Source organism: Carassius gibelio, chromosome B11, assembly GCF_023724105.1.
Source record: "Carassius gibelio isolate Cgi1373 ecotype wild population from Czech Republic chromosome B11, carGib1.2-hapl.c, whole genome shotgun sequence".
NCBI classification, from domain to species: Eukaryota; Metazoa; Chordata; class Actinopteri; order Cypriniformes; family Cyprinidae; genus Carassius; species Carassius gibelio.
In genome coordinates this window covers 16,238,516-16,250,731 of record NC_068406.1, presented here as the reverse complement: position 1 = coordinate 16,250,731, position 12,216 = coordinate 16,238,516, and the positions used below count along the sequence as shown (strand labels likewise).

The window sequence follows — 12,216 nt, the reverse complement described above, 5'->3', positions numbered from 1 at the left end:
TCTACACTGGCCGTAGATTTCTATAATAGCAATATTGTGTGGAGCACAAAATATCAGGAAACACAGGAATGGTTGATTCTGTTTAATGATGTTATTATACGTGGGGGAACATTAAAACAATAAGTGACGAAAATGACCCACATCAAAATCAAAACTATGACAAGACCCTGAACACAATGCATATCTCTAGTGTGACCATGAAAACATCAAAAGATTTTAAACTGACATAGGCAAGCATACGGATCTCGGATATCGAAGGCGAAGTAAAAATGCAACCAGAATAAATAGAGATATGGAAAAGTTAGTATATGTATTACTGCAGGTTTATTCAAGACAGGGGTAATGGAGATAAAAGATCATTAGAAATTCAGCAAATAGTCTTTACAGTTCATCAGTCACGTTTGTGATTTATCCTCCAAAAACTCAGAATTGGAAACTTTGCTTTGGTAATTATATAAAGTGATTTCCAAAGGGACTGAATTTATTCAGAAATATAATGATCTATGTTTTTTTGATAATATTACATAAGGATTTTATATAGTAAATGCTCTCTAGTTGAAATTATGATAGGAGAAATTCATTTATGTGTTAAATTGTTTTTATACATACAGTCTATTGGTATGGAGCAAAAAGCATTTAGAGTGAAGTGTAAAGCACGCTATCATATTTACATTTTTATGTTTAAGTGGTATTCACATCTGTAACAAATGTATGAAAACCTCTTTATTCAATACTTGTCTGAGATTTGAAAAAAAACAGGGCTTCAAATACACAATACAACTATCTTTTCTTAAAAGTGCAATTCTTTTTTTTTTTTTGGTAGAAAGTAAAAAAATATATATCCTTAATTTCTATATAAGTAGAAATGTAATTTTCATTAACAGCATCTGTTTTTATGTTTAATGCAACGGTATCTCACGCCAATTTTTGCGTATTTTATGAGGTGGCTAATTCGTACAATACGATTTTATATGATTTGTCTAAAACCCCAGTGTCGGTCAGATTTAGGGGCGGGGTTAAGTGTATTCGTACAAATTCATACAAATTGTGCAACTCGTAAAATACGTACGATTTGGCAAAACCTGTAGGAGTGTGGTCGTACGAATTTGTACGAATTAGCCACCTCGTAAAATATGTACAAATTGCCGTGAGATCGGGCTGGTTAAATGAGCCCTAAAACCAGTGACTAATATCGGATGTTTGTCACAATTCAGATTCTGAATGGAAAAAAAACAACAACAAAAAAACATTAATTTCCCCATCAAACAAGAAGCATGGAGTGATCAATATCAGCCCACATGCTGTAATGTTTGTTTGGACCAAGAAAACTTGTAATTAGTAAAGTATAATACTTAATATTGTAGTTCAGGACAGAGGATAGGATTCAGCCCATATTGATCGTTGCCAATGCTATAGGGTTCTAAGTACATGGTTATTAAAAATACAAAGATAAAAAGCTCATTTGAATGTAGGCTTATAACAAAGCTTTGCTGCACCATAGCACTGTCGCTCATGCAAACTATTTGAATACAACAGCAAACAAAAGGTGAAATAAAAGCGAGCAGAGCATTGTAATGACAACACCTGTGTACTATGTTGAATTCTGGCTTGTAACACTTTCTAGTTTACGGAGTATCAGCGGCACTAGCAGGTTGTTCACCAGCTACTGTCAATGTATTGTGAATAGAAAACATGTTCGTTTCCCAAATATTATTCAAGTATCTTTGCAAAAACTTTAAATAGCTTATAACCAAAGAAAATCCTTAGATTAGCTTAAAGAAGCTAACTGAAGGAAAGTCAGTTACACACGATGCCAACGTCTCCGAGCATTCTCCTCTCAAGAAGCGAGAAAACCTCTTTCCGGCTGCTGTTTCCACTGGTTTTGGTAAACGTACACTAAAATCCTTGTTTTTTTTTATTATCTTTTTTCAAGAAGGTGTTGGCTTTAGAGGCATCCTCTACTCGTCCTCAAATCAAAGTCTTCAACTACAGCCACACACTGAACACATGAAATGTTTAAGATACATCTTCATCTCTCATTTCTTTCTTCTGTCCCTCAGTCGGTTGTATGTTTGAGATGGCGTGACCCTCCATCTCTGCTTTGTGGCCCAGCTGTTCCTGGAGCTCTTTGACGACCCTCTCCAGGTTCTGCCGGGCATCCCGCTCTTTCAGCAGGTCCTCTCTTAACTGCTCACGGTCCACTTCTGCTTGCTGGAGCTTTGTCTGCAGATCTTCAATCTGAGAGAGTGAAAAATATCAGCTAAATATGTTGCAAATTTTGTGCACATCCTATTTGCTGTCATTATACTTTATTCTATACAATGGGGTCATCAATGTGAGACCACTAGCGAAAACAGCCATTAAAAGTGGCCAGGACACAGTGTACATTTACCATCTGTACTTGGCTGTGTTAAAATAAACCAACAGGATGTGCCAAATCTCACCTGTGAGGAATACTTGGCCCTCAGACGTCCTGCTTCACAGCCCTTGTCGCACACACGGAGCTGTCTCTCTCTGTCCAGCTCCCTCTTCAGCCTGCCGCAGGACTCGTTGGCATCTCGCACCTTCTTCTCACACTCCACACGGAGGCGCTCAATCTCCTTCCTCAGGTTCCGCTTTGCCTCGATGGCCTCCCTCAGCCTGCCCTTCTTAGTCACCCTGACAAACTCCAGCTCCTGCGGAAGATAACACATGTGTTATTATAAGATAACACATGAATCTGACAGCTTTTGTACAAAGCAACTTACAAGGGCAGTGTCACAAATGTGCTTATTTGATCGTGGAAGAAGAGTTATTTCAGTATTCATTATGTACTATTATAGGATTTCAAATGAGCTTTTATTTTTAAATTAATACATTTTAGTTAATTTGGCTTTCATTTAGTTTAATTTAGCAACTGAATATTAGTTCAGTTAGTAGTCAACGTAGCATTTGTAATTTTTTGTAACTGAGTATTGAGCACTCGTATTATATTGTGTTTCAGCTTTATTTAAATTACTGCAAACAATTATTACCATTGTTTGTTTTAGTTAATAATAACACTGGCTCAGAATATTCTAAATTAAATTGTATTTTTTTGAATTATTCTAAATTAGAATTTTAGAAAAAGGAAAATTCTGTCATTAATTACTCACCCTCATGTTGTTCCAAACCCGTAAGATCATCTTTGTTCATCTTCGGAACACAAATTAAGATATTTTTAATGAAATCTAAATGTTTTCTGACCCTATACAGACAGCAACGCATCAAATTTCAATAACAGCAGTGATTCAACCATTATTTTTGTTTTTTTTGCACACAAAAAGTATTATTTTGGACTCATAAATTTACAGTTGATCCTTATGTCATATGGACTATATTAATGTTCTTACTACCTTTTTGGGCCTTGAACATGGTACTTGTGTTGCTGTCTATGGAGGGTCAGAAAGTTCTCAGAATTTTTCTGAAAGTCTTACAGGTTTGACATGATGGTGAATTATTAATAACAGAATTTTCATTTGTGGGTGAACTGTCCCTTAAAATATATTTTGTCCTTTATTTTAAGTCATTCTTTTATTAAAATTTTTCAATAAAATTCTTTAAACTATTTTTTGAATGCCAGCTTTTCAGACTTTTGGACTTCAGAGTAAGTACCTGCTGAAGACTTCGTTTGGCTTGCAGAGCAGCAGCTACTTTCTCCTCTTGCTTCACTCGCATGCGGATGATCTCCTGGAGGAATTTCTCTCTAGCCTCCTTAGAATTAAGGTCACTGCAGAGCATCTGCTTGAGGACTTCCAGCTCAGAGTAAGGAGCCGCAGTGCTGATAGCATTGAGGTTCCTCACCCCTACGCCATTGGTAGAGGGAGGGGACATCAAGCAATGGGAGGCAGGAACTAGAATCAGAGAATAATACACCAGTGAAATAAAAGTTGCCAGATATTGTGAATGTTTTTCCATTAACCATCACTTTTTACAGGATTTCCACAGATGTATTTTACTGCTAATCTTCTTTTTTGACATCCTACCTTTGCTATAGTTGTCAACCTCGATTTCTGTGTCCGAGTCCTCATTCTCCAGAGCACGCTGTCTGACTCCTAGAGTGGGCAGAGGGGTCTTGGCCACCGGCTGTGATTGTCTCTCTGCAGAGGGCCACCTCTTTCCTGGCTTGGAGCTCTCTGTCTTGACTGTGTTGTGGTTCTCGTTGGGCTGGGAGAAACGTTGCGGTGGCTGCTCATTATTTTTAAATGTGGAAATGGGCAGTGATACATTTGGGACTACCAGGCTGTCTTGTCCTTTAGCAAGCGATCTGAACGTGAGGGGAAAATGAGATTTGAATTACAAGGCTCAATCAAGGAAATGTATTGATGCATTGCATAGTGAATATGATCCATGAATTACTTTTGCTTTATCAGTAGTTTACCTCTCATATGTGTGGCTAGGTGTTTCTCGCTCAGTAGAAGGAACTCTGGGAGACCAGGGCCTGAAGGCCGAAGGTCTCTGCTTGAATTGGAGCTGCTTAAGATCCTAAGAAGAGAAAAATAAAAAGGTGTCATTAAGGATGCAAGATAGAATAAAGTTTGTCTTTAAAAACATTTATTTAACATTTAAAAACTTTATCTTAATTGTCAAAATAAATATTCATTTTTCATATGAGATGCCTGAATTCACTAGTTGCATTTAAATACTGATTTTACTGTTTTTAACTAAATATGAACCTAATAATAAATGAAAGCTTTGAAATCACAAACATGAATGACAAATAATACTATTACTATCTGGATAATGCATGTCATAAACAATAAGCCAAATAAATGTACCTTATTGGCAAATGCAGCCAGAGACTGTAGCCAGTCAGCTTGCTTCTCTTTATCCACTGATGGGGATCTTGAGCGGTCATTTTTGGACTTTTTGGAGGGAATGGGACTGTAAGCCTATAAAATAAAAAAGAAGGGAAAGGAAAACACACTCTGTGAGATGAAATAACACCCTGTGAAGCCAAGAAACCAGCACCGAGGTACAGCTTTGACCATGTAGGTGTCAAACCGACTTACAGCTTTCAGCAAATAACTGAGAGAAATCAGAGGTAAATTTAGCAAAAGTTCAACTAACAATCAAACACTACACGTATTTATGCAACTGAAAAGGGTTCCTAATCCTCCCCTTTGCCCTCAGGTTTCAGCTTGTCAGTTTCAGGATGTGTTTAGCATTGCCGTTCCAATGACCTGCCCAAACCTGTGCCTTTCTGATTCAAGTTCAGGAATTTAAAACACCCCCGTAACCCGAACATCCAGACAGACGGAGTTAGTGCGAAAGTTAGGTGAGGATAAACTCAGGAGGAGGTACTGATACAAAAATGATTCACAATGAATGAGAAATGTTGTGTTTTCAGGTGAAAAACAGCACATGGGTGAGAATTATGACTGGAAACATAAGGTCATGCACTGTGGCTCTGTCGTTGACTGTGGTGCGACACAAGGGGGAGATATCGGGCTGGATTTTGTCTCACCTGCTACAGTGACAGAAATCTTGTAGTAAACATTATTTAGCATCTGCTTTATGTACCTTAAGTAGCAAACTAAAATAATAAATCCTTACTGTTATTCTCAAAGCATGGGTGCTCGTTATTTTTTGGGGTTGTTTGGAGTCCATTCCTTCAATGCGGATCTGACACTTTACACTTGCCTCCATGTCCAGCTATAGTGGCGAGTACGGTGAGTAAGGTGGACCAATTAATGATCAAGAACTCTTCAGCCTGAGCGTGGCGACTGAGAGAGCAACCTCTTGCCTATTCAGCACACTTTCTGAGTGACTAAACAGGCATAGAACGACAGAGGATGTGTAATCTTCTAATGCAGATAAAATATATACTTCACGAGTGGAAAGAAATATATCTAGAAATCGTTTTACTGCTAAAGAGACACTTGTTATTCACACGGCCTTCCTCACTGAACCGCGAATGAACTCTGCTTCCAACCTATGCTTCCAACACATTTGAGGTAATAAATAGTTTTTGGTAACTTTAAACTCACACACACACACACACACACACGACACATTAAATACGTAAATATACGTTAAAAATATATGTCAATATATATATCCTTTTTTTTTTTTTGGAGCATACTTTAGCAAGGTGGGTGACATGTTGGAACACAATACGTGTTTCTTTCGTGGTTGTATTGTGATTGTCCACATCAAACTGAATAATGAATCAGACTTTGTTTGCAAACCTGTTTTACCAATTATATATCATTGGCTACTAGTAGTTCTTATTCTAAACAGCTGATAGGAAATACACAACATAACTGCTGAAATATTATCAAGGATAATGTATACATTAATCTCAACTGACAAAGTATTTTTTTCTTCTTCTTCTCCCAACTGGGGCACAACTGCCTTGTTCCCAAGTCATATCATCAAATGGGAGCTAAACGGCTTCTGAATAAACAAATTTATCAAATAATTCTTTCATTTATCAACTAAAAGCCATTTTGTAACCCAAATGTAGAATTTAATTAGCCAATGGAACCACAGTATTTATTTATTTAAAAAGAAGCACCAACCTCCCCCCAATATGCGATGGGTAAAGTCAAAACATGACTCAAGTGTTGAACAACCACTGCACGCCCAACAAAAAACGTCTGTCTGTGTTTGTTCCTTCCCTGAGGTCTGGAGTTCCAGGAAGACCATGGCGTCCCAGACATAATAGTCTTTGACTGTGCACCCTCCCAGACACCACAAGGGAGCCGCTGATGCAACGTCCGCTGATCTGAAATCAGGGCAACCGTGACACGGCCCTCACTCACAACCACATCAAACGCGTGGCCTTGTGACACACATGTACAGCAAACTGTATCAAACAGCTGGGCAAAACCACACAAACACACAATGGATGCAGATTAGGAAATGTTCAACATCTGGACTCTAACCTACAGTTTTATATAAAGGAAGCCTGTGGCCATCTGGATTTATTATACAATTTTGGAAAATTCTAAACTAGGTGATTGCAAAGCACTACACATTACACTACGGATAAAATATTCATGCAAGATAAAACGTAACATACTCTATATTCTTAATCATGACTGAGATAATGAAAAAAGCACTAACAAGGGCTTCATTACTGATGGAGTGTATGAGTGAGTGATTGAAAGAGTGAGCGAGTGAGGGCCACATTTCCTCTCTGTAGTTTGCTTTGGCTGATGGCCCTGTGGGAACCCAGAGCGTCTGGTTCCTGAATATGAGTGGGCGGGTTCGAGGAGCAGGACCACAGAGGAAACACAAAGCAGCAGGAATGTATACTTGAAGGCCAAGTACGGCTTACTCTTAAAGTGGCCATTCAATCCTATGCCCTTTCAACTGCCTATTGTGCAAGATTTCTTTGAAGACAGGTAATAAAGGAGTGCTTTACAGCAAACATGAGGCTGAACATACACAGATGAAACATGCATGTTTGCGCAGACTTAACCAAAGGCACTGCACAAATCAACTCATGAATAAAATGATTTTTATTTATGTTAATGATGGATTGGACAATAAATGGCAAATATTCAAATTATAGACAATTTTGCAAACTATATTTTTAAAAGACTGTACCAATATATCATGCATCACTAGTTTTAAAAAAAATGGAAAGAATAAATAAATAATTGGCCCGATACTGATTTTAAAAGTGTTTGAAAAATGAAATATTTGCCAAAGGGTTTAAGATGTGCAGACGTCCCAGACAAATATTGTGTGAAACAGTTTGGAATGCATTGCTCAGTCCAAGAGTCATGGGAGCATGTTGTCATAAACTGGATTGGATAACATCTGACCACTTTTGCTTCTGATTTCGGAATGACTAATGAATCGAATATCGACCTCTGCTTGCATTCATTGCGATACACCATCCAGTTTGTTCAGGGAGATGGTGCGTGCTCCAGATCTTTGTTAATATTACTTGGAACCCAAACAAGTGGAGTTACATTTGCCGTGAAACAAAAATAGTCTGCTCTATTGAACTTACTCGAGCAACTAACATCCTCACAATAATGAGCTGTAGTGGTGGTGCACAGCAACCAGGCACAACAAGTTTCCTATTACAGCTTTTCTTCCCCCCCACGGAAATCCTGCATGTAATCCCCAGATCTGTGTGTGCTTCAGTGTGCTCTGCCAAAGTCAAGGGCAAAACCGGTGAAGCACATTTGGGTAGGAGCTTTTCTGAAACGTGCTGGAGAACGGTGCTCTGATTAAAAGCTGGAAGACCATACAGGATGAAAGTGTCATCATAAGAGTATGTGAGAGAGAAAGGATAAGGTTATGACAGCTGTCCTCATGCAAGTGTGAGTGCTTTGGAGGGTTTCACAATTTATATTAAGCATGGCTGTCACCAGGTGTCAGCTGGCAGATCGTAGCCTTTTGAAAATGTCCACAGCTTTTTTGCTTTCAGTGCCAAAAAAAAAAAACACGCCATCACGTTTCCCTTCAAGTCCATCCACTTCCAGAAGTCAGATATGCCTTAGGGAAAACCAGTCTTGATTGGATTGGGTTAATAGCCTTTGGACTGGAGTTTTGCTGCTGTCTGAGCTGAAGAGGGAACAGACTTTTGAGGCAAAGGCGGAGCATAACGCATAATCCTGCTCTGAGAGTGATGGAGGAATCCATCTGCTTCAATATGCCATATTCCAGAAGGCACATAAGGCTATAGTCTCATCGGACTCTTAAGAAGTCCTCCATTAAGTAATCCACCTTCAGACAACAAATAAAAAGCATTCTCATACATACAAATTATCTTGATATGAAATGGGTTGCATTTATGTGTCTAAATGGATCAAACTGAGCATGTTTTGGAGAGAAATGCTTACACTGAAGCATAGACAAAACACCCCACAAGGCACACACACATTCTTACAATGTCTTTATGCTTCTCTTCACATTTAGAACACTAATAATGCAGAACCAAGCAAACTAGGAAGCCCGAGGGCATGATGAGAAAAAGAAACTCCATTTCTGTAAATGTCTGTTGTAGAAACTTTGAACACTTACCACTAAAGATCATTCCTCTCACTGCAGCTAATCTGTCTTTACTAGTAGGTTTTCAGTTTGATCGTGGGATAGATTGATAAATCTGTATAGGCTTAACAGTGGGGTTTAGTATAGTATAAAATCACACTTAAAATCTGGGATACGGAATATAATTTAAATAAAAATGTAAACAGGAAATGGCACATAAAAACGCAACATCATAAAAAAAAGAGGATAAATGTAATAAGATTTGGCACTAGTTCTAGGCTGCAAATTTGTGACATTGATCAGTGATCACGTGATTCCTTTTTACAGATGGTCTGCTTCTACGGAGCAAAACATCAAGCACAAGATGCCTTTTGGGTTATTCTTAAATCTTGTGGGAGAACAAAAATATGTCAAATATGAAGAAACTTTCTTTTAATTAAACTCAACTTTCCACTAGTGGTTTCAGACTTTTGGTACCAACTGCATATTATTATGATTTTAAGACATCTTCAGACAAATTTCCTAAAGTCGGGGGGAACAAGTTCGCCTGGAACTTGAGTGCTGGTCGTGCCTAAATTTTAATCTGTGTGCTTTAGTTGTAATGCTAATACGCAAGCAGTTAAGTGCAGAAAGACGATTAAAGTCTCACTGAATCTCCTCTTCACCATACCAACACAAGGGCTCGAAATAAAGAGGGTCATAATATCACATGTCAGGTAGAAGAGCTTCAAGCCACCCACAACCAACACTAAGTCAAATGGTCTTCCCGCCCTTTTTTATCTGCAGTTTCTAGCTGTCCCAGAGTGCAGAGGGTGGAATGGCTGGCTGGCTTTGGCTCTGGTGGTTGAGTGATTGACTGAGCAGATGGGGCTTTAGTTCCTCCAGTGAGAGTGAAGACTTCAGATAGCAGCTGTGCGTCTCGCTGAAGAGCCCCTCCTGTACCTGCTAACAGCTAATGAAATCTCCAGCGCCTCATGCAAAGAAATCACAGAAACTAAAAGCAGAAACTAAAGCAAAAAAGGGCAAATTAAAAGATGATGCTGTCAGAGCTGGCACAAGTACAACGGTTCAAAAGTTTTCAAAAATAATTAATTTAATCCGCATGGATGCAGTAAAACATTAAAAGTGATACAAATGTTTTATCAAAAGTGACAGTAAAAAGAAATGTGACAAAAGAAAAAAGTTGCTCTTTTGAACTTTGTAATCGTTAAGGACAGGAATCCTGAAAAAAATGAATCATAGTTTTGACAAAAACATTAAGCTGCACTACTATTTCAATATTCATATTAGTAAGAAATGTTTCTTGAGCAGCAAATCTGCATATTACAGTGATTTCTGAAAGATCATGTGACACTAAAGAATGGAGTAATCGCTGCTGAACACTCAGCTATGATAGAAATTCCATTAAAAAATATTAAAATAAACTGAATTTGAAAGTATATTTCACAATGTTACTGTATTTTTTATCAAATATATGCATCTTAAATCTACAACACAGGGGCCTTGGAGCTAATATAGGTAACACAGCTTTGAGTCCAGCCCACAACATATTCTGCTCCAATGTTTCCTATCTCTCCCATTTTCATTATCCACTGTCTCAGTCAAATGAAGCCAAACATCCTACAAAATAAGACAAGGATTCCAAATTATGACTGAAAAAGTCTGAGAAATGTTTAAAGGCACAAACATTGAAGACATTTTCACCAAATATATGCAATGCAACCAATGCATTATTATGCACTCACTTATACGCAATGCTCCAGCCGGCGATCAATCAGTCATGACAGTTAAATAGGGCAGGACACACAGGATATGCATTTTTTCAGGGAGCTGCTTTGGTCTGTCAGACACTGAATACACAAACACTCCCTCCCACAGCAACACTAGCCCTCACACACCACGAACTTCAAAATGCTTCTAGAAGAACAAGAAAGCTTGTACTTCGCTGTGTATGGCAGGCTGATGGCAATAACTGTGACTCCTCCACTAAATAAGGAGCAGTGCTGGGTTTGTTTGGAGGGGTGATAAGGGAGTGAATGCCAAGGGGAGGTCAGGAGGTGTCAGGGTACGGAGAGGCTGCTGAAGTTGTAAAAACTCCCACAGTGAAGCGGCAGGGTGAAGTTAGGGTCAGTGCTTAGGGTCTCAACGATGTCACAGCACCTCCACTGTGTCTGCCCTGGGATAGGGGAGGGGTGGTGTGGTGTGCTGGAAATTGGCTCAAGTGAGGCTATAAATCCATCTGAAATTTACTGCTTCCAACCACCCTTCGGCATTCTCAAGCCCTGATGCAATCTAAACGCTGACAATTGACAACACAGAGGTGCTGTAAAGACCAAGCTCCAAACCCTAGCACTATAGTGTGCAACCATCTAGGAGGGAGTCCATCACTTGACATTTAGCAGAGTGTCCATTTAAGACCACGGCTAACCTTTGCAAGTGGACCTACAGTAATGGAAAACATGCCAGTTTTCTTTGAAACGCTGCATTTGCCTTTCATTCGTGAGCGAGGCAGAAATGGGGAGTGGGCCCTATAATTAAGGTTTGATATAGCCAAGGCTGGGAATGGATTATTTTAGTTTGCTTTACAGTCACTTTGAAAGCCCAATGTTCCCCCAGCTTTCGTCAAAACAAACATAAGTGCGGTAGAATGGAGGTGGAAGTGCTAATGGATGTTGTAGAATGGCAGGAAGCATTAGAAACAACAGGAGAGGAAAAACAAAAAAAAATTTGGAGGCGAAAAAGGGCTAACTGCTGAGTAAAATTCCCCAGAACTCCATAATTGAGCGTTTTTCCAAAGTATAAGACATACAAGGTTGAAATTGGGTGTTATTACAGCACTGTGTGAAGCACTGTCACATCTGTACATAGAAGCCTTGGATTTTGGAAAAATCCCTTTTCCATTTTTCCATGAAGTAGTACCTACATCCACATGGAACACATTCAGTTCAGCTTAACAAAGCAGATGATTACATAAAGAGATTAATAGGGAAACAGAGAGGCTCATTCTTCCATAAAGCAGCAAAGAAGGACACTTACTCTTTCACGACAGGAAACCTAACAATGGAAAAAAAAATATGCATCCTTCAAATAAAAGCTTGGATGGTGTCTGGTTCCAGTCAGTTTTTGCTTTAACGTCTTTGCATTGAACAAGATACAGATTTGATGCATGAAATCTTCTTCAAAATAAAAAGGTTAAACGCTTGGAAAAATTTAAATTGTGTCACCATTCACTTACTTTCTTCT

The 12,216-nt window shown here is 38.8% G+C and overlaps 1 protein-coding gene across 1 annotated transcript in view; it reads right to left on the bottom strand.

Annotated features, from left to right (window-relative positions):
- Positions 1-67: 67 nt before the first annotated feature.
- Positions 68-12,216, bottom strand: part of skib (v-ski avian sarcoma viral oncogene homolog b) — a 31,162-nt gene continuing 19,013 nt past the window's right edge. The window contains exons 2-7 of the mRNA XM_052569595.1: positions 4,797-4,910; positions 4,400-4,503; positions 4,005-4,285; positions 3,634-3,872; positions 2,445-2,675; positions 68-2,238 (exon numbers count right to left, since the gene is read on the bottom strand). Coding sequence (XP_052425555.1) covers positions 2,017-2,238; positions 2,445-2,675; positions 3,634-3,872; positions 4,005-4,285; positions 4,400-4,503; positions 4,797-4,910 — 1,191 coding nt within the window. The 3' untranslated portion in view covers positions 68-2,016. The remainder of the gene's footprint in view (positions 2,239-2,444; positions 2,676-3,633; positions 3,873-4,004; positions 4,286-4,399; positions 4,504-4,796; positions 4,911-12,216) is intronic.